General features: G+C 37.0%; 1 protein-coding gene across 12 annotated transcripts in view; it reads left to right on the plus strand.

Moving 5' to 3' along the window:
- MYT1L (myelin transcription factor 1 like) overlaps positions 1-21,760 on the plus strand; it is a 319,071-nt gene that overhangs the window by 230,704 nt on the left and 66,607 nt on the right. For 6 of the 12 annotated variants that reach the window (XM_075747233.1, XM_075747234.1, XM_075747232.1 and 3 more), the window contains exons 7-11: positions 4,838-5,815; positions 10,352-10,486; positions 13,014-13,104; positions 15,424-15,531; positions 18,716-18,927. In XM_075747233.1, coding sequence (XP_075603348.1) covers positions 4,838-5,815; positions 10,352-10,486; positions 13,014-13,104; positions 15,424-15,531; positions 18,716-18,927 — 1,524 coding nt within the window. The remainder of the gene's footprint in view (positions 1-4,837; positions 5,816-10,351; positions 10,487-13,013; positions 13,105-15,423; positions 15,532-18,715; positions 18,928-21,760) is intronic. The other 6 variants (XM_075747237.1, XM_075747236.1, XM_075747240.1 and 3 more) reach the window with 3 other exon arrangements.

Here is a 21,760-nt window from a genome sequence, read left to right on the forward strand (position 1 = left end):
CGACAGTGTAAAAGAACTTCAGGAACTTTTGCAGAGATGAAGAATTGCACATGGTCAACTTCAGTGTTCAGTGCGTCCCTGAAATAGCCATATTCAAAGGCTTGGGCTTTGATCCAAATCCCATGTTAATAGGTGTTAGAGACCTTGCTTAGGCCCTTGGAGATTTACATGTGTGCTCGATTTCTTCAGTGTGGAGTGGAGAAGTTGTTGAGAGCTCACTAAGTTTTCTACCTCTTAAGTTTCCTTACTCATAAAATTTTCCCAGAGGAGAAGGCAATGTACAAACAACCCCCCGCCTCATACGATGCTGTAACTTTCTAAGAGCCGGGATTCATTTGTGCCAACAATGTACTAAATGTTTCTCATAGACCAGCTGTCATAGCTCGTAATGTGGAGATGTATGGATGCACCTCACTTTACAGCTTAGGAGAAAAATGGTGTCGCAGTAGTATCATATGCTGAGCACTTTTGAGCTGACAAGTGGCAGTAGCAAGAGCAGTAAAGTGTTTTAAAACAGGCCATGTTGCCTGGATAATGAAACCATCCATCTGGGCAGGGAGCCTGTATGACCACATATAGGTTCAGCTTGTTAGCCATCATGTTTTCCCATGCTTGGGAGAAAATGAGTAATTTGATACACGGACCACAGATTTGGAAAGTCTTGTTTCTGAGGTCTTCGGCCTTTGGTAGGAATGTAGCTGCTATTACTGAAGTATCATTGCCTCTCTCTGCAGAATCTCTCAAACTAAATGCTGTATATTTTCCTTTTCAAAAATAAGGTGCTGTTTTGCATGACTCCCTACACTAAAAACAGCAAGCCATTTCTTCTGTCAAAAATTGTTTAAATATGGATGTGATAGGAACAAAGGGAGGAAACAATCAAGGATGTAGAGGCTGTAGTTGTACTCCAGTGACTCCTGGTATGACATGGAAAGAGTCACTCAACTTCTCTCTGTCTCTATTTCCCATCTGTAAAATGGGGTTAAAATACCTACCTCACAGGGGTGTTGTGAGGCTTTTTAAAATAATGTTTGTAAAGTGCTTTGAGATCCTTGGATGAAAGGTGCATTAAGAAATCAAATTATTCACTTTTTTTTAGTGCAATACAAGAGTGCACTTCTGTTGAGATGGCTAAGGGCTTCCGGCACTTTATAGCCATTCCACATACTCTTCACTATAATTTCCCTCCTATCATTTGTTATATCTGCTGGGAGTTAAAAAGAACAAATTTTGCAATCAAAAATACCTAAATTGTCATAATATTGTGCGGATGAGGGCTAAAATAATCTGATATTCTTCTTAAACTGTGTTGCATATTCCTTGTCCATGCAACCCTAAATCTAACGGAAAAAGGATATATGATAACTTTGCTTTTCACCTAAACAGGCTAATTTGTTTGAGACAAACTCAGCCTCTTCGCCAAATAAACAACCTGCAATTTGGGTCAGTGATTAAAAAACTTAGGTAAGAGGTAGAGTAGGTGTTTCAGTTCTGTATGCTTTGCAGTCATTTAGCAAATAGCCATTAAACAGCACAATATAAAGGTAGCTTCCAGGTTAAAGGTTAAATCTTAGGAAGCATAGAAATATGAAATGAAAGCAAATTTAGATTTTAGAGCTGAATCAAAGAAAAGGCACGTAGGTTCACCTAAGGTTCACATAGAGCTGCTAGGCTAACATACTTTCCAGAAGACCCAAAAGTAATATACAAAATAATTCAATACAGTTTCAGTTTAATAAACAGGTGATACAGGTGCTTCACTAGATCATGCTCAGTATCCAGCTGTCATTGAGGAGATGACATAGTATATACATAAATATCCTTTTCATTAAAATTAACTGCTGCATGGAGATAAGAAACATGAGCAAAACAATTGTTAAAGAAAGTAGATGCAAGAAAAGGCCAAAACTTAAAAGAGGAGAAATGAAACTTGATTAAAATATTTTGTTTTCCTGCCTCTCTCATCTGGGATTCATGCTTTACACTTTCTTCTCCTCCACCACCTTCTTTTCTTCTTCTTTTTAGGATTGAACGGGCAGGAGAACTGAAAAGGATATAACCAAACAAACAGAATAAAAAATATTATAGTTACAGCTTTCACCCAGCTTCACCTACTCAAAAGGAATTTACATGTCTTCACTCATACAGTACGTGATTCATATTTTGACTTTTCACTGTTGTGGAGGCAAAGTATAACATATTCCTCCCATTGGTGATCATTTACATGGCTCTCATTCACGTAAAACAAACACAAAACCCCTTTTTAAAAAACAAACTGAAACTTTTCGCATTTCAAAAGTTGCCCTAGAATAGTCACTGCATACCTGAACAGTTCTCTGGATGGCTTGAGAAAATACGTTTTTTTCCTACTCTTTATTTCAGTATCCTGTTAGAGCTAGATTTGGACTGATTTCACCAGTGTGATATCTCATCCTAAACTTGAAGGCACTGGCAATTTTGGAGCTATAACTCACTGCTTTAATTACTTTGATGTTCCTTCTGCTACATCTGACTGCCCATCAGACTTAGTTACAAGAAGCACCCCATAAAAGCATCAGTTTCTACTGAACAGTCTTCTTGGCATGAGGTTTTATCCTTAATATATAAATTTATGTAGGATTTGTTTGTACATTTAACTTTAGAAAAGTATTATTAGTATTTTAAAACATTTGCTTTTCAAATAGCACAAACTAATTTTCCAGTAATCCTTAATTGCCTACTTCTTTGCAGTCATTCAAGATGAAAATTTTTCAGATAGGAAATGTAAGTGGCATCCCTTACCTTTAAACTGGAAATCTGATACCTGATATACTTAATTTTTGAGGGTCTGAAATGTAAATATGAATTATTGAGAACAACGGCAACTAAAATAAAACCACCTTTAATGATAAATAGGTATCCCACTATTGACTTGGAATATCTTGTCATGTAAAAATACCATGCATCCTTCCCTATTAATTATCTTCCCACTGTATTGCAGTAGATAATGTTTATTAGATAATATTTTACCATTAAAACATTTTTTCCCTAGACTTAGCCTAGTCATCTACCAGTTCTGCTGCTTAACTACAGCCTACTATCATCCCAGGATCCCTAACCACTGTGTAGAAGGAATACTATCTTTTGGCTGAAATATTAATTATTGTGCTGTTGAGCTTTGTATTTAAAACTCTGATTTATTATCTTGTCCACTGACATAAAAATTATTTTTATCAAAAATTATTTCCTATCATCAAAATATTAGTGTACAAGCCACCTACTACCTGAAATTTCCCACTTTGGTTTGTTTAACCCAAAACATAAAAGTCACACTTTAGAAAATCCTACATATTTAGGTGTACCAGTGTTGAAAATACATCTGAGCTGAAAAGATGCTATCGGAAGTTGACGGACTAGCTCTTGAGCAGGTGTTAATTGTCCTAGCTCTACTGGTTTCTTTCAATTTGCACCAGCTGAAAAACTGGCCTAGCATGTCAATGTAATGACAGATTTAGGAACTTTCTTTTCCAGTTGTGATGCAAAACATTTAAATATTGCTTGAGTAGCCAATTATCAAAATATAATTTATGAGAAGTTCATTAGTAAATAATGAAAAATGTATATCTGTTTTAAGAATGGGTCTAAGAATGACATAACTTCTGAGTGAACATGAGATATCAGAAAATGCTCTCTGGATGATATTCATCTGACCAAATATGGATATCTTTAAGGTAGGCATCTACTCCGAGCCCCTTTGTTGTCAATGAAGAAAAACAGGCACTTCTAGCAGTTATTAATTTTATTCTCAAGAAGATCTATTAACCAGATCAGGTGCACTGTATGCTTAAAGTGTCTGCTGCTCTTACTCACTGAGGATGGGAACATCGAATAGCTTACTCGGATATCGATGCCTGCCTTGCTCATGTCTAAAGTTAGGTGAGATGAATCTCACCCTCAGGGCCTCACATTGGCTCCATCTTATTAAGTTGTCCCTGTATTATTCAACAGTTACTAAAACAAAGCTAAGTAAAATGTGGTAACTCTGCACCATTATGTTACAGTACACAGGACAGTAGATAACAGCCCTATCATACTTGTTTGGCCATATAATTTGGGCTAGCATATTTACTTAAAATTATATCATGCATATAATTGCTTCTTTCTTCCTTTCATGTAACAATGCTTTTAAAATTCTTACTTCTCCACAGTTTGCGTAGTTAAACTCAGAGATTTTGATTTCTACTGATGGATCCACCAAGTAAAATGCCGTTTTGATCTTTGCGTATAGTTATTGGTTATCTGGTGTTAATGGTGTGTATGGTGTTAAAAAAAATGACAATTTCCTGCTTGGTGTATACTCTTTCTCTTTTGGTGAATGGTGTTCATCAGTAAGAGAATAAATCCAGTAGTACTCACTCCTTTGCCATCTACCATATTTACAGGAAATACAGGAGTGAGAAAAGTTGGAAACCTAGGCAATTAGGCCATATTAGTAATATGATTGTAATAAACCCCATAAAACTGTAAATGTAGAAGTGAAAGGAGAAACATAAGTATTTATGCCATAATATATAGCAGTAGTAGTAATTAGCATTTTGATTGCCTTTTTCTTATCGGTTCTATGAAAGAAATTCATGTGAATAGCAAATAAACAAAAATAGCCTTATGGACTATAGAGACATTCACTTCACATGGGCCTTAGTGTTATAGAATTGCTGTATGATTAACAATATTTGACATGCAGTTTGTTTTCTGTCCATGCGATTGCAACAACAGTTCCAATTGTAGCCACTTTTTTCTTTTCTTTTCCTTTTTCTTTCTTTCTTTGTTTCTTTCTTTGTTTCTGTTTTTTATGCAGAAGACCATCAAATGAATTGTCACAATACTCGAATAATGCAAGACACAGAAAAAGACGATAACAATAATGATGAGTATGATAATTACGATGAACTGGTGGCCAAGTCATTGTTAAATCTTGGCAAAATTGCAGAGGATGCAGCATACAGAGCCAGGACAGAATCAGAAATGAACAGCAATACATCTAATAGTCTGGAAGATGATAGTGACAAAAATGAAAATATTGGTCGGAAAAGTGAGCTGAGTTTAGATTTAGACAGTGATGTTGTTAGGGAAACAGTGGACTCCCTTAAATTATTAGCACAAGGACATGGTGTAGTGCTTTCAGAAAACATTAATGACAGAAATTATGCAGACAATACTTCACAGCAAGATAATAGGAATATGAACTTTGTAATGCTAGGGAAGCCTGTGAACAATGGACTTACAGAAAAAATGGTGGAGGAGAGTGATGAAGAGGTGTGTCTCAGCAGTTTGGAGTGCTTAAGGAACCAGTGTTTTGATCTGGCTAGGAAACTCAGTGAGACAAACCCACAGGAAAGAAATCAACAGCAAAACATGAACACTCGTCAGCATGTCAGGCAAGAAGATGACTTCCAAGGAAGAACACCAGACCGGAATTACTCTGATATGATGAACCTAATGAGACTTGAAGAACAGTTGAGCCCCAGATCTAGGACTTTTTCTAGCTGTGCAAAGGAGGATGGTTGTCATGAAAGAGACGATGATACCACCTCTATTACTTCAGATAGGTCTGAAGAAGTGTTTGATATGACAAAAGGTAACTTAACCCTGCTTGAGAAAGCAATTGCTTTGGAAACTGAGAGAGCAAAAGCCATGAGAGAAAAAATGGCAGTGGAAGCTGGAAGGAGGGATAATATGAGATCATTTGAGGAACAGTCTCCAAGACACCTTTCTGGAGATGACAGGAAGCCTAAACCCAGTGACGTCCATGTCAAAAAGCCATATTATGGTAAAGGTAATATTTCTATATACCGTATGTTATGTCATGAGAAAGTGTGAGCTAACATGTTAAGTTTTGCATAGATTTCTGAAATGAAGTTATTAATTCCACAAAATGGGAACTTTATTTAAATTGTAGTAGTATGGCATGACTGTAAAATAGCATCATGCTGCGATTATAAAATAAAAGAATTCATTCTGCAGTGTTAGAAATATGTACAGTATTTCAGTGAATATCATTTGGCTAAATTAAAAAACTAACTTTTCAGGGAAACAAAACAAATAAGAGATCATGTTGAAAGAGGCAAAGATTTTTCTCAAGTTTTTAATATATTTCATAGTAATAATTAAAAAACAATGAAGAGAATTACGTTGCAAACTATATTGGAGAGTGCGGTTATATGTAGCAGGTAGTCAATCAGCTATGAAGTGCATATTTTACAGATTGGATTGGGTAGGTGGCATCGTGATTTATAAAATTATCATCAAATGACAGTTATTGATGAAGCCTCTCCCATCTAAAATGTAGAATTGCCTGATAGAAATTGAACAGTATCAGAATGACCGATAACTTAAGATAGGGGCAGTGACTGCACATTAATTATCTTAAGATAGTAAGGTAATGGAAACCATTTGCTATGCAAGGCATGGTGTGGCCTGGGCTGAGATCAATAGCAATTTCTTTCTTATGTGCATTCCACTTCACTGGTTTCATTCCATTGTGGAAACAGTTAAGGTGCTGCCTTGACCATAATTCAATACAAAAGAGAAAAAAAAAAGAAAAAAAGAAAAAAACAGACTAAAGGTTACCTTTAGAATGCCTTTTAATTTACAGGATTATCATGGTGATGGTGTGTTTATATTACCACACCCTTCTTCAATGTGTCTACATCTGTACATGTAGGGCCGTGTTGTATAAAGTGTTCAATACCTCCTGAGACTCATTGAACACCCCTGATTCCCATTGACTTTAGTGGAAGTTGAGGACATGGTATTTCTTGGGAGATGCTAAGTAGGGACTGGGTTCATCTTATATTTGTTGTAAAAATATTTGGTTTCCTTTCTACAACTGAGATGGTGGCCATTTTTCTCCTTTTTATGAATCCTTGTTTTGGAAGAGTAATACCCTAAGATCTGCCTGTGACAGTCAGGTAGGCAGACAACATCTTGGTCCAAGAAAGGTTTTGATCCTTTTTCACAAGCCTTAAAGTAATGACCAGTCTTTTAGAAAAACATGGAAATTACTGATGTCAAACATTCTTCTGCAATGTATTTTAGTGAAGTTTTGTTTGTTTTAAACACAAATATATGGTTCAGTGAGTGCTGTAGTAACTTTGGGTATTTGGGGAAGACAACTTTAGTTAGTTAGTGTATTACTGCATAGCCATGTGGATGTTGTGCTAAATGTTGTTCGCATATGACTGATTTTAGGTACATATCCCTTTCAATACATGTCTCTAATAAAACCACAGAAAACATGGCAAACCACTAATTTTTTAAGAGCTTTTTAACTCTGGTGTTGTCCAGCCCTTCCAGTCTATGTATGCCTGGGAAAGCATCTATCTATATAGATCTATTGTCTCCAAAAAATATTACATAATTTCTGGCAGTAACAGAAGTATGGACTTCCTATTTCAGTAAATTCTAGAGCTTCTTTGAACCATCCTGTCTCTTGGGAGCTGCAATCTGAATTGATAATAGGTCCAAACCCCAGCCAGGGACTAAATATTGTGGTAGTTTGGACCAAGAAACTTTGTGGAGTGGATCATTCTACACTTTTATAATAAAGGAAAAAATAAAAAAAATATTCCTTCCTTACTTTAAAAAGCATAGGAAACATTCTGGTGGTTGTTGAGAGAAGACGCTTTAAGACAGTTGCTTATATCCTTTGTTCTCAACTCACACATTATCTTTCAAATGCTCCTGGAAGACATACCCACAGATATGTACAATATGGTTAAGTGGAACCATTTGAGGTACACAAGTTTGCAGTGAGAACTACCTCCTGGCTTCAGGAGTTCTGTTTTCAGAGATCACTGAAACAGCTGTTTAGGGACCACTAACCATTTTTTCCCTGCCATTTAAAGCCTTCTAAACAGGCTTTCTTCTGAAATTTATGAATTTTAAAACCTTTTGAGTCCTCTGACAACCTTCACTCAGGCAATACTCCCATTGTGGCAAGGAGTGAGGAAAGGTTACAGAATTAAATAAAACTATACGATATTTCTCCCAATTACCAGAAAAGGTTTTACAAAAGAGTATCCAGTGTTTTGTATAAAGTTCTGGAAAGTTTAGTCAAATGTCTTCCATTAAAAGCAATGGGAAATTGTGCAAGTACGATTTTATGCAAGTTTTGAAATCATTAAGAATAGTATACAGCATCTTTTCTGACTCATTAGACCATAAAGGCTCTTAAGGATCTGACACATGCTATAACTTTATAGCATAGACTTGAATACAGAGGAGGATTTGCTTGACACTCTAGGATGTAAGTGTCCCAATCCTCAGCTGCTCTAAATTAGAATACCTTCATTGACTTGAGTGGAGTTCTGACAACATGGAGTAGCTAAAGTTCCTCTAGTTTAAAGTCTCTAAAAAGCCATTATGGTCTATTAATCATCTACATTTTTTGCAGTCCTTGAATATTGTTATATTTACATTATTTATATTTCATTTACATTACTTATTCACTTACCTAATACTTTTACACATCCCAAAGTACTTGACATGAAGAATTGCTTAGAGTTGTGTATGTATGTAGCTGTGGGCTTGCTGTTCTAGTGGTCTCAGCACAGGCCTATCTGGCAGGAATTCAAATCCCTCCTCTGACATTTGCTCCTTCTGTGGCCTTGGGTTTAACTTCTTGGTCTCTTTGTTTCAATTTCCTGACGTATAAGATATTTCCAGGGCTGTTGTGATAACTGTATAGACCTTTGGAGATAGATTTGTATGTGTATTTGTGATTAAAGAGCATGAAACAAAGAACTATGTTCTACAGTCAACATGCAGATTAAGTAAAATACAACTTTCATAATTAGGGATTGCATTTGCAAAAGACAAGGTTTAAATATCATGTTAAAATTTAAGAATGGATTTAAGACCTGGAGAATCATTACAATGAGCTAAAGAATTTCTCTAAAATGAAAGTGTTTTGGAAGAACTTTGAATGTAAAAGTATATAATATATATAAAAATATATAAAAGCTACAAGAGAGAAATCAAGGAAAAATAAGTCCACAACTGAATGTGAACTCTGGATTATATTGATTCATGCTGAAAAAAATGGGTTGTATGTGAAGTTCTGCAAGTACTGAAATTTCCACTGATTGTACTGAGGGTTGCATTTGTTGAAGCTGGCTTGGAAATTAATGTAAGAAAGAGGTAACGGAAAACAAGTAGCAAAATCTTATTTTCCAGAGATGAAAACATAAATACTGAAGCAGAGTAATGACAAGAGCGGTATACAATACTTAAATGAGGATAGCTCAGATTGGGTATCAAAAGGAGGATGGACCAAAAAAATGGAAGGGGGATGTTGGTTGATCTTGAGCCAAAATGGTAGCAGTTAGAGTATCCTGAATTATATTCCTTTAATATTGCTATGAAAATCAGAAATAGTCTTCAAAATCTAGCAACTGTGATGAAGATGATAAGATGTAATTTGTATCGTGCTGGGCTGGAAGGGTAGGGATGTTATTTTACAGATGTTCTGTTAAAGGAAACAAGCTGATGAAGTATGTGAGAAAGTTCTAGTTCAGGATTAATCTCACCAGCAGTTCCACTACATTATTGGCAGAAAACTTTCTTTTGTTGAAAAAATGTCTATTTAGACTTTTCATTGATTTGTATACAGAAGATCCAACAATATTCTAAAAGTTCGTTAACCTTTTAAGCATATGAAAATTCAAGCATTATATATATACATTTGTAATGGCCCAAATTTACACAGCAAGTGATACTTTCAGTAATTCTGATGACAATGTTTACCCCATCATAACTTATTGAAGAGAAAAGAATATTTACATAATTTCTACCACTTCATAAGGAATTTAAAGAAAACAAGAGTCGTCTCCTCAGTGCACCTTGGGAAAGGGATTTATTTGTGCTGACTCGTTGAATCGTTTATGCTAAAGAGCTGGGTTTGCTACTCTCAGGACATTGAATTTCTATGACAGTACATTTGCAGACCTTAATACATAAGGCAAATAAGAATGTAAAGAAGGGAAACTCCAACTAGATAGTTTCCGAATGACCTTACACCCTTGAGCTGATGCTTGCCAGCAGAACATTGATTGACAGTGGTATGGCGTTGCTATAAAAAGGTCACTTTCCAATCACTGTGAATGGATATTGTTGTGATCATAGGAGCCTGCAGTCTGAAAAGAAGACAACGGGATAAAAGTGACAGAACTGTGTTAAGAAGTAGAAGGTGTTTTTTTTCTTCTAGTTTTCATAAGAACATTTACCAACGAGTAAATGACATGATTAAATGAACCTTCTTACAGAAATGTGAAAAGCATCATTCACTTGACACATTTGTTGTAAATTATAGATCCCTCAAGAACAGAAAAGAAAGAGAGCAAATGTCCTACCCCTGGGTGTGATGGAACTGGCCATGTAACGGGGCTTTACCCCCATCACCGCAGTTTGTCAGGATGCCCACACAAAGATAGGGTCCCTCCAGAAAGTAAGTTCACATTGTTTCATGGAAACCGGGGATAAAACTACAAAGATTTTTCTAGCATGCTTTTTAAACCTTTTATTTAAAAAAATAATTTCATTTTTCAGTATGGTTTGTCTCAACTTAGTCAACTGTTCTGTGTTATACTTTTTCCTTTATTCATCATTTCCATTCTCTACTAACTTTTACACTAAAAGAACAACTTTTAAAGCTGTATTCTTTGATTTTAAGAATGCTAGGTTATTTTTAAATAGATGTATTCAGTCAACAGAGAAAAACATTTCCAGAAGATGTGCACTGCTTTTACTTCTGCGTGCTGATGTCACATCAACGGTCCCTGTTGTCTTGTACAGGAATAATTGTAATTGAAAAACTTGCAACCCCTTTCCATTGTTGTTGTTGTGTTTTAAACATAGCTTATATTTAACTTATATTATTAAAAATAATGATTTGGCTGTTTACTTCGTTATACAACTCAGGATTTTGAATAGTATTCCCCTGTCAGCCACATGGGTGGAATTTCCTGCCATGCCAATGGATTCTCTGCAAAGGAGGTTCACCCATATGAGCTCACGAATGTTCATCTGAAGGCAGAGGGCTCCATTTCTGGAAGTCACCTCCTTGGCTGGTGGAATTGGTATAGTTTTGTTGAAGCTAATTGCTCTATGCTGATTTACACCAGGCAATTGTCTAGCTAAGATCCAGTTCTCTGTCACACCAATTTTAAAATGGAGTTATTCCGTTGAAGCCTATGGACCTAAAATCCCTACTGTCCATCAGCACTTACAGACCTAACCTCAATGGATTTAAAACAGCCTAAAGGAAACATTAGAAAGACAGTCAGGGCTAAAATGGTCTCCAGTTTCCAAAGGACGGTAGATTCTGAAGGATAGGAAAACAGAAGTAGATAGCACACCAAGAGTGGCAGACATAAAAAGTCTCCTCTTTCATGGTAGAGTGGCTTCTTCCAGAAGTAATGAGGAAGTGCTTTAGGAAACTTTGCTGTAGCTTGGTTGATCTCTGAATACAGTAGAACAAATAAAGTAATTTCTCTGCTTTACAAGACCCTGTAATTTTCTGAAACACAAATATTTATTCAGTTGCTCAAAGTTCTCTCGTTTTTACAAATGGTAAATAAAAGGCTCTTTAGAAGACTTTGTAAATCAAAGAAGAATATAGCTTTAAACTGTTTGCATGCTCTTGTACCTACTAAAATGAAAAAGGTGAGCTCATCTTTTTATTTTTTTCCTGTGATGTTGGCCTTGTGAAGCATGTTTCAAGAACAGCTTTGAATAGTAGGAATTTCAGAGTAAAGCTTTTGCATCTATCGTTTTAGTACACTGATGATGAGGTGATGATGATGGTTATCTTTTAATCAGTATATGTGGTTAAATTCTCAAGTCTCTGAACAGCTTTTATTCAGTTCTTAACTCAGTCAAGGAATTCACTGATTTTATTAGATCTTTTTTTGAGTGAGAACTAAATACAGGCTTCTAGACCAGTTCTTGTATGAGAAAACCAGAACTTTGCAAGGGCTGGATGGCCTTTTTCCATAGAGTGATGTACTGCCATCCAGCTCTGAGACAAGGATTCAGAGATGTCTCACATCATACAAAACTCTTTAGTGTTACCAAAAAGTTCTTGATAATTTGGCACTTCATAGCATGAGCTTTATGATTTAGAGGAGTACAGCTCTGAGCAGCTTGGGAGTAAGTTTTCCATCCAGCTTGCAATGGATGCAGATGTAAATCAGTTTACTTGCTTAAGCTTGTACCACTTTTTTCTTTTCTACACAGTTATCTTTTTCTTTTTTTCTGCCATCCCTCAATTTTTTAAGTGATTATTTTTAGGTTTTAGTCTTATGAAAAAAAATTTCTATCCATTGCAATTTTCACATCTATAGAAAATCCAGTAAAAATTTAAGGACTAATTCTGCTCGTCATATAGATATGAATGATATGTCTATGTGGAAGTGGGCAGAATTGGCCCTAGCTCATTCGGCTGTCTTACAGTTAGGCTTAAATTCTGTTTAGGGTTGTATTGAGGTGTGTTTCAAATAATTCAGTGTTCTACCAGTATAACTTGAGAGCTGATCTTCAGCTCTCGAGTTTGATACTGTGTGTATAAAGCTATGCATTATGAACACATACATTTCCTGAAAGAATTTTTCTAGTCCGTAATTTTGTATTGGACCGTTGCTAGCTCACACTTTACTGATGAGCTGATCTTTGCTCAGTTTTGTTGTATGAAGAAGATATTGGAAGTCTTCTGCTTCACTGTTGCACCAGAGATGCATTTGTTTATAGGTTCTGTAACCTTCATAACTCACTGTTGCCCTGTGTTAATGAGCATAGGGTCACAATACTTACTTCCCTCATCAGGCTTTATTGGCTATGTGTGTCACGTGTATTTTGAGGAATGCTGGTTGTTAATGAATCCTGCTTTGTTTTAAAATGGTTTCATATATACTGGGATTTGATTTTTTTTTTCTTGTTTTCATACTCTGCTGTTTTCTCTTACTCTCCTTGTCAAGTTCTTGCCATGCATGAAAATGTTCTTAAGTGTCCTACACCAGGCTGCACAGGCCGGGGCCACGTAAATAGCAACAGGAATTCCCACCGAAGGTAAGGATGCCGTCGCTGGACGCCAATCTAGAGGGAACAGTGCCTCCGAACTGCAGCCCTTCTAGCAGTCCATTGGCGGGGGGGGCGTGAGTGTGTGTGTCGTTGTTTTGTTCTTGAGATTGACAGATGGTGCTTCGTGTGCTTTATCCGTTTTAAAGAGTAACATTTATTCATGTATTTTCTGAGGAGGACGAGTGTGCGTTTGCTTCGGTATGGGTGAATTGATCCACAGAAGACATTTTAAGCGTCCTTTAGCTTTTTGGGTGGATTTTTTTTTTCTTTTTGTTTCGATGTTAGCTGAACAGCAGTGGTACGAAATGAATGGTATGACTCCTTACGGGTATGTCGCGGGGAGAAGGAAGAGTCTGCCAACATCAGCAGGACTAGGGCAGAGTTCTTGTTCTCACACTTCACTCTCTTCAGGGATTATTTTATAGTGCATGAAAAAAATCCACACTACTCCTAAAAATGATTTTTTTAATACATGAGAAATGGCATTTTAAGTACACAGATACTGTAAGAGTTAGCTTTCCTGCTGACCACAGTCTCAACCCCAAAGTCCTTATTCAGCTAGAACTGAATTAGAATTTTGCCTGTTTAAGAAACATTATGAAAATGCCCCATTAAATTTAAAAATGAGAAGCCAGAAATGTTAGATGTAAATATTCTAGCCAAACAAAAGAAGATCAAGAAAAAAAGCTACTTTTCTTTAGTTTCCTAAGGTTAGTAATAGATTCTTATAGAAGGGAAGTCATTGCCTATTAAATTCTGTCAAACCAACCCCAAAATTTTCAAAAAGTTCCTATCATTTTTAGTACATGTCATAATTTTCCCAACAGAACAACAAGATCTTGCTTATTTCTTTACAATTTTAAAAACAACAGGAAATATGGGTAAGAGGGTAAAAGGAACTATGCAAGGTTCCTATTATCGAATTCCTTTTTTAATGTTAATTGTAGCACAAAGGTTTAAGGGACTACACAGGTACTGGACATTCAGTCTTATTGAGCTCTGGGTTACTAGAACCCCTCATGTTAACTGCATGTCTCCCAGAAGACTCTTGTGGGTACCAACCCATCTGCAATAAGCTCTGGTACCCCTTTCTTCTCTGCAGTGATGCTGCCAGTAGATGCAGCAAAAACCTCTGAGAAGGCTTTATGGGAATTACTGCTGCTTGAAGCAGCATTCACTTCTGGTTGAATATCTGCTAGAATATTTGAGGTGTCTGAAGAAGAGCACGTCAGTGGAGCGCAGCTGCCCTCTGGCATGACTCCAAAACCACGCAGAGCCCCCTCACCCCTCTGCAGAACTAGGGCAGCGAGGGAGGGTGGGGGAGCAGTCTGCAGTCTGTGCTCACCTCTTTCTGCAGCTTTTGGGGCATTTTGCTCTGCTTCTTTTTTTTTATTCTTCCCCCCCCCCCCGCCCCCCACATTTCCTGTAGACAAGGGAACATCTGGGAATGCACTCATTTGCCTTTCATTTTAATTTCTTTTCCTGTGGAGAACCCAGAGAGCTGCGGTCACATAAGCAGGCAGTAGACTATGACAAGGAAAGGACCCCCTCCATTGTCAGGTCACAGGTTTTTACAGCTTCACTAAGAGCACCATCTGCTGGCATCAATATATTTATTTTTCCTTGTTCTCAATCTTTTCCAGAAGAATCAGACTTATTATTGTCACTTCAATAATAGTTTGGCATTTGCAAATTTATTTGAATTTCAAGTGCAGAAGTTCTTTTCATGTTATATCATCTACTATTAGAAAACATACTTTAGTGGGTGAAATTCACGAACAAACACTAAGTATAACGTAGTCGAGATGCAGACGTAGAGACACAAGGCCAAATTTTGCACTCATTTATGTGCCTTGCAAAAAGATTGGAGTTAATGGAGCTGAATGAGATGTGAAGCAGTGCAAGGTTTGGCCTATATGGTGGTGTCATTTAATCATCTTCAGGAGCCATTTCATTGGCAACATTTGTAGATGCATAAAGGTCACAAGTCTGCTAGCAGAGCTGCAGAGTAGATTCCAGTTTAGATTCTCCTCTCCTACTGGTATGTTCACTGGCTGACATCCATGAATAATCTACCCGTGTACAGTCAGAGAAGAAGAGCAGATGTAAGATCTACCAGGCAACTTTGAAAGCAGAAGAAAGGAAGTCTATTCTAGAAAAATTACATATGACCAAAAAGCTTTTGGAAACTCTTTTCCTTCAGATTCTTCCTGATGCTGGCTAAGGAGGAGAAGGAGTAATTGGATCAGTGCTATAATGTGAAACTACGCAGGACAAGACAATTAAATTTCCTTTCTGTAATTGCAGCCTCTCTGGATGTCCTATTGCTGCAGCAGAGAAACTGGCTAAAGCTCAAGAGAAGCATCAGAACTGTGATGTGTCAAAATCAAACCAGGCATCAGATCGGGTTTTAAGGTATTAGAAATCACTATAATACTTATTATTATGCAGAATTCATCACACATTCACCTAATCTGAGAATTTATATTTATATACGTTGTATATACATATATATCTCCTTTAAAGAAGAGTTAGAATTAGGGCTTCTGGATCCAATTCTCACAGTGTATATTTCCCACTCAATTTACATGGGGGAGGGTTGGTAATTATTTTGGAAAAATACATGTAAAGCTGAAAAGCTCATTTTTGTCTTAGGCATTGTTTGGTGTAAAGATGACTGCTGGAGTGCAAAGTCTAAGAACAATGTGAAAAAAGTTGGTATCTTTTGGGAATAAACTAATATTTACCGGTAAGTCTTGGTTTTTTCAGCAGGCTTTTACTAGTAAATATCAGTTTAAATTAAAACCAGAAGCCCTATTTACATTACCAAACTGGTAGTACACCTTTTGGCAGGACACTTGGAAAAATGCCAGGTATAGCTTAGATTCCAAAATAAGGTCAGGCTTAGTGTTTTGTCTCTGCTCCCCCACTTGCTGCTAGGAAGGATGGAAAGAGAGAAAAATTGTCCTAAATTTTCATACGGGAAGGACCTTGAACCAATTGACGTAATTATACCCCTTATCTTCATCCATATAGGATTCTGCATTTGTCCAAAGCTGTAGACAGCTTTGTACCATTGTCTCCTCTTTTGAGATATGTGAGTGGAAAAAATATTATTTCTAAGGAGCTGAACTGTGAAGGATACATGTAAAGGAACTAGACTTCTGCATGATTGTACCAGCCTTATGCTGATGATGCCCCAAGAGCTGCAGAATTTCTCCATGGATACTGTGATATCTGTGGGCTGGGGTAGGTACATCCCTCCCACCTGCCTCAAAGAGCGTGGAGGAAGTGCTGCAGCTTCAGTTCCCAGAATTTCCTACCTATCCCATAGGTTTCTTAGTATTTAGCTGTCTTCTAGATTTAAAATCTGATAGGGCTGCTTAAAATGAAAGTTTTCTGCTGTATTAGCAACATCATTCTTTGAATGTTCTCTTAAAACTTCATCTAATCTTGACGGTCTTTTCAAAAACCAGTCTTTCCATAGAGCTAAGAACACAGAATTATCATTCACATCTACAGAAGACTTTTCGTCATGCCTGTTGACTTTGTTCTCCTTCCTCAGAATGTTTTTGATGGGCTTTATCTTAACTGCCCCTAATTCAGATTGTACAATTTTTCATACAGCATCCCAGACAGTTTTCTTAGAGAAGGGTTCTTCAAAACCTATTAATAAAAAAACACCCTTTGAGGGAATAACACAGTTTCTCACTTGATGGAAAAAGACAGATCAAAAATGCAGTGGCTTTTACCACTGCTCATAAGAGGGAAGCGGCTGAAGTCAGATGCCATACAAAGAAGGCAACTGCTCAAAAGCAGCATCCGGTTTGCCGGCAAACTCCCTAGGAAGTTACGCTGCAATCTTAACTTTGCTTGTGAGCCTGCCCTGTGTTTCAGATTTTATAGACAACTCAAATAATGCTTTCATCTTATCTCCTGCTTCCCTTTTACCTTTAAGTCATTGAAGTATTTAAGATGAAGAACTTGGGAGTTATTTATAATATTTGCATGCAGGCAACTGATGGGCAGACAGAGATGTTCTAAGAGTAAATTTTGAATATTTGTCTTCATCCCAGTTTCCATCCCACCTGCATTTAAATTTTTTTACTTAAAAGGAAATCAAATTCATAGGACTTCTGTTCCACAGAAATTTTGGATTTGCATTGAATGTACAGGATCCCAATTGCATTTTTTTAGCTAAATATAGATTATCTTGAGACAGGATCAAAATATTATTCATATCAGCTCATTGTATAAATGAGCCCACTGTATCTTGTGAGGAAGAAGTGTCTAAAGGAACGAGCGTACATAAATCAAAGGGAATAGTATGACTAATATGATTTCTTGGGTGATCTTTACATAAATATCCTGACTAAATTCTCTGAAAATGAATTCATTCAGAAAAACATAATATTCAAAACCTATTTCTTACTATTTATCACATTCCATTTTGTCAGTCAGCATGATGATACTTCTGGTCTTGACTGAATTTATGTTCTTATGAATGTTCTTTCCATTTCCTCTGGTTATAAATGCAGTAAAGAAAAAGAAAGAAAAAAAGAAAAAAGATTCTTGATTCCAGCAGAAGCACTTCAGGTGTGCTATTCATCATCTTTACCTCCTGATAAATGCAGTAGATGGACATGCAGCACCATGTAGCATTTGCTCTGTATGACCCAGTCATATAACTCTTATATAGGTAGGGTTTGCAGGATCTGACCTTTATTTACCTGCTTTGAGAGCTGATGACTTCTGTGTCCACATGCAGAAGACAGCGTGACAGTGGAGGAGTTCACTGCAGCATTCTTTCACTGAGATTGCACAAGCTTCTCCAATGGCCGAATGAGATCAGTCAGGGCTTCTCCTGACTATCCTCCCTGATCCTAAACGAAAGAGAAATTTAGCTGATACAGTTTGATTCTGTATTCATTTGCAGGACCTTCTGTGAGGTTTTATCTGTGTACCAGGAATCGCAGCCCCTGCCAGAACCTTGCCTTTAAGGGTGAGCAGGATCTGCGAGGCAGCAGCTCAAAGTCAACAGGGATTGTGAGACTCTCCCGGCTATTTCTCAAGATGAACATGGACTTGTATATATAGGATTGAAACAGGACTAGCTCCTTTGCAAAGTATAGAGGAAAACAGCATACAACTCCGTTGAAAGAAATTCAGAGGAAACTCTGTAAATTAAGTGGTGCTTCCAGTGCTTTTTTTTCTTTTTGACATTTAAAGGAAATTGTCCAAACTTCTTCTGTCAGTCTGCTTGCCCCTCTTTAATTCACCTCCCAAAGAGAATGTGTTTGCTATGTGATGCAATTACATAGGGAAAGGGAAACCCTGAAGTATTTTAAAACAGAATTTTAAAATACTTTTAGCTACAGGATACATTTAGTGGTATTAGAATTAATTTTGTCTAGGCTTTGTTCAAGAAAATATATATTGTTTGTCTGCTGAAAATAACCAAACTAAGCAAATGCAATAATATATTGCTGTCTCTTGAGTACAAGAAATAACTAAGATTTTCTAATCTGAACTATAAATTATGCACAGACACAGTAAACTGAACTGCATCTAACAAACTTTACATATCTTTAATTTCTAGGCCCATGTGCTTTGTTAAGCAATTGGAGATCCCTCAGTATGGCTACAGAAACAATGTCCCCACCACTACACCCCGCTCCAACTTGGCCAAGGAACTAGAGAAATACTCTAAGACTACGTTTGAATATAACAGTTATGACAACCATGCCTATGGCAAGAGAGCCATAGCTCCCAAGGTGCAATCCAGGGATATATCCCCCAAAGGATATGATGGTAGGAGGTGCACACTCTTATACATGAGAGACAAGTTTGCAGTTAATCATGTTGTTGTATATGTAAACATCATACAAATAAGACATGTTTTCATGTTCATATAGTATTATGAGGAATGCTGTGATGTGTAAGTTATTTTAAAGGCCTTTTTAAAAAGCGTTGTTTTATACGGTGCTTGCTTCAGGATTGTTGCACTGGCAAAAGAACATCTCCAGCTATTAAGCTCCTGGGATGTGTTGAGATGGCAATAAAAGCTAAATAATAGAGCTAGTCCTTACATTTCTATCTGGGAGACCCGGCCTCAAGGGTCACACTAGGATTCTCGCTTCTGTACGGTAGTTCAGGTAACCCTTAAAGATAACATACTTCCTCTGTGGGGATATGGAAGTAGAAAACCTGGATCTCATTGCACTTCAGAAATCACTGCTACTTACTGAATGAGGCATTTCTGCCCATTTTGTCTTCATGAATACACCTATTGAATTCTCTAGAAAAACCTAACATGAATAACATGTTCAGGAGTAGGCTGAAAGTGGCTTCAGTGCAGGAGAAGACAGAGGATGGGGTCTGTCAGGCAAAGGGATTTTTATTAGGTGAGAAAAAGGAACTGCAGGATAAAGATGAGGATTTGAATTGTAGCTTTTGAGGACATCAGGATTATTTCAGAATAATACAGTTATATGTGTGTATGTACATATATATATAAAAAATATGTGTGTCTATATATATATATATAACCAAACTCTGCATTTATATTTTCTTTTTTTTTTTCCCCTTTTTTTTGAATGTGTTAGCAGTTGGTTTGTTTTTTTTTTTTTGTTAAAATATTCACTGCTACTCACTGACTACCATAGGAAATTTCAGGCAGGTGTCAGATTTTTGTTTAGGAAAACAGAAATAAATATACTAGATAGAACAATTTATGCTGTTGCCTGAACACAGACTCTGACATTCAAAAGTAGGTAAGTGGAGAAAGGGAAAATTGCTACAGCTCTTGCCTTCATGTTTCAGATATTTTGGATATTTTGCTTTCTCATAGAATCAACAGGCATGTTCTTGCACTGTAGCAGAAAGGAGAAGGGTTGTGAAAGGCAACATATTTTTGAGTAAAAGTGCCCTTTTTTCTTCTCTCACACACTCGTCTTGTTTGCCTGTATCAGAATAAGGGCTTGAACATTATTAAAGCACTAACTCTAACTGTTGGTAGTAAGCTAATGAGTGTACATTAATATCAGGGAAATGAGATGTTAACTGTTATGTATATGCTTTGTCTACTCGTGCAGAAAGGAAAGAATCCAAGTATTACTGGGGTCCTGTGGACATGCGTATTCTCAGATCAAATTACTGATGCTTAAGCAGATGATATATATTTTGCTCATTTAAGACCCCTTTTTCAGCAAATAATTACAAACTCTGCTTTTGTTCCCAAAACACTAGAACTTGAAAAATAACATTAAATACAAGTTTAACACTGGCCTTAAATAATGAAAGGCTAAGGTGATATAGTCGCTGTTTATATGCACACTCATCTTTCTTTGAGACAAATAGGAATTTTACTTGGAGATAAGATCAGGACTAGGTTGCTTTGCTGCTCAGTAATGTAAGCCAGAGAGGACTGAGAGACACTGTATATGTGTGATTCATGCTGGTACAGCAAGTATACGTGGTTCTGGTGTACTCAGAACAGCTGAAGCCCATTGTAGCTGGAGCAGGTTGTTAGCCAAACAAAGGCTAATTCCCTATGGATTTGTTCCATACCCCTGGCTCTGCCGGAGGCAGCACACACTGTACCTGGTTCCAAGTGATGTGTGTGCTGCTTGGCCAGGGGGACATGCCAACGTGGTGCCAGAGATGGGACCTCATTTGAGTTTTTCTTTGTACTCTGTCAGTGATTTTCATGAAAACCTTAGGGTTCACATCTCTTTGATCTTCCATGAGCACTCCGTCATATTTGGCTTAAATTGGCAAAGGGTTTCAAAGTTCCCCAGGAAAATCAACTACATTCATAGAAGGATAAAGTGAAACCCTGGGCACATAGAAATCAGTCAGAATGTTGGCACTGACTTTCAATGGGACAAGGATTTTGCTGACAGTTACTGTAAATAACTGAATATGAAAGAGATTTCAGGAAGAGGCTCTTCACTTAAAAGAGCCACTTTTCCTCAAGGAACTTTGTAGTATTTCTAGGTGATTTCATATTTGTGTGTAAAAAAAATTATTAATTATTGCTACTAAAGCCATTATGGAGGTACAAAGTGCACAACTACTATGTATGTCAGCAAACACATTTATATAAAAGCAGATTTAATTCTGGTCTACTTGAAAAACCTGAAAGTAGGCCTAAGGTTTTGGGGGAACTTGCAAGTAAACAGTGCTTTAGTTTTTCTGACTGTATAAGATGAGACAAATAGTCTAAGGATCTGACAAATCAATAACTTCATGTCTCAATCCTTTTTTAATTGTAAGCTAGCACTGTACTTTCATTATCAGAGAAAGGGATTATATGTTCAATAAGTGTATGGTTGTGAGTGACATGAACATAAATAGCTCCTTTGGATTGTTTTCTTGATTTTTTTTTTCCCCAGTAAGCTTTAGTAATAACCAAACAGAAAATGGATATTTTATATTGTGGGGTAGGATGCTCTGATAATTCTTGAGAAATCTTGTGTTTGTGGGCTTATTTTTTCTTTGAAACTAGTTTCATAGTGTATTGGATGCTGGGCTTATGGTATACAGCAGCAGAGATAAGAACAGCTGGACACAGCAGGCAGAGGAGACAACAACCCTTTCAGTTGGTCGGGTGATGGCAGGAGCTCCTCTCATCCTACCAGTA

Source organism: Balearica regulorum, chromosome 3 (assembly GCF_011004875.1).
Source record: "Balearica regulorum gibbericeps isolate bBalReg1 chromosome 3, bBalReg1.pri, whole genome shotgun sequence".
NCBI lineage: Eukaryota > Metazoa > Chordata > Aves > Gruiformes > Gruidae > Balearica > Balearica regulorum.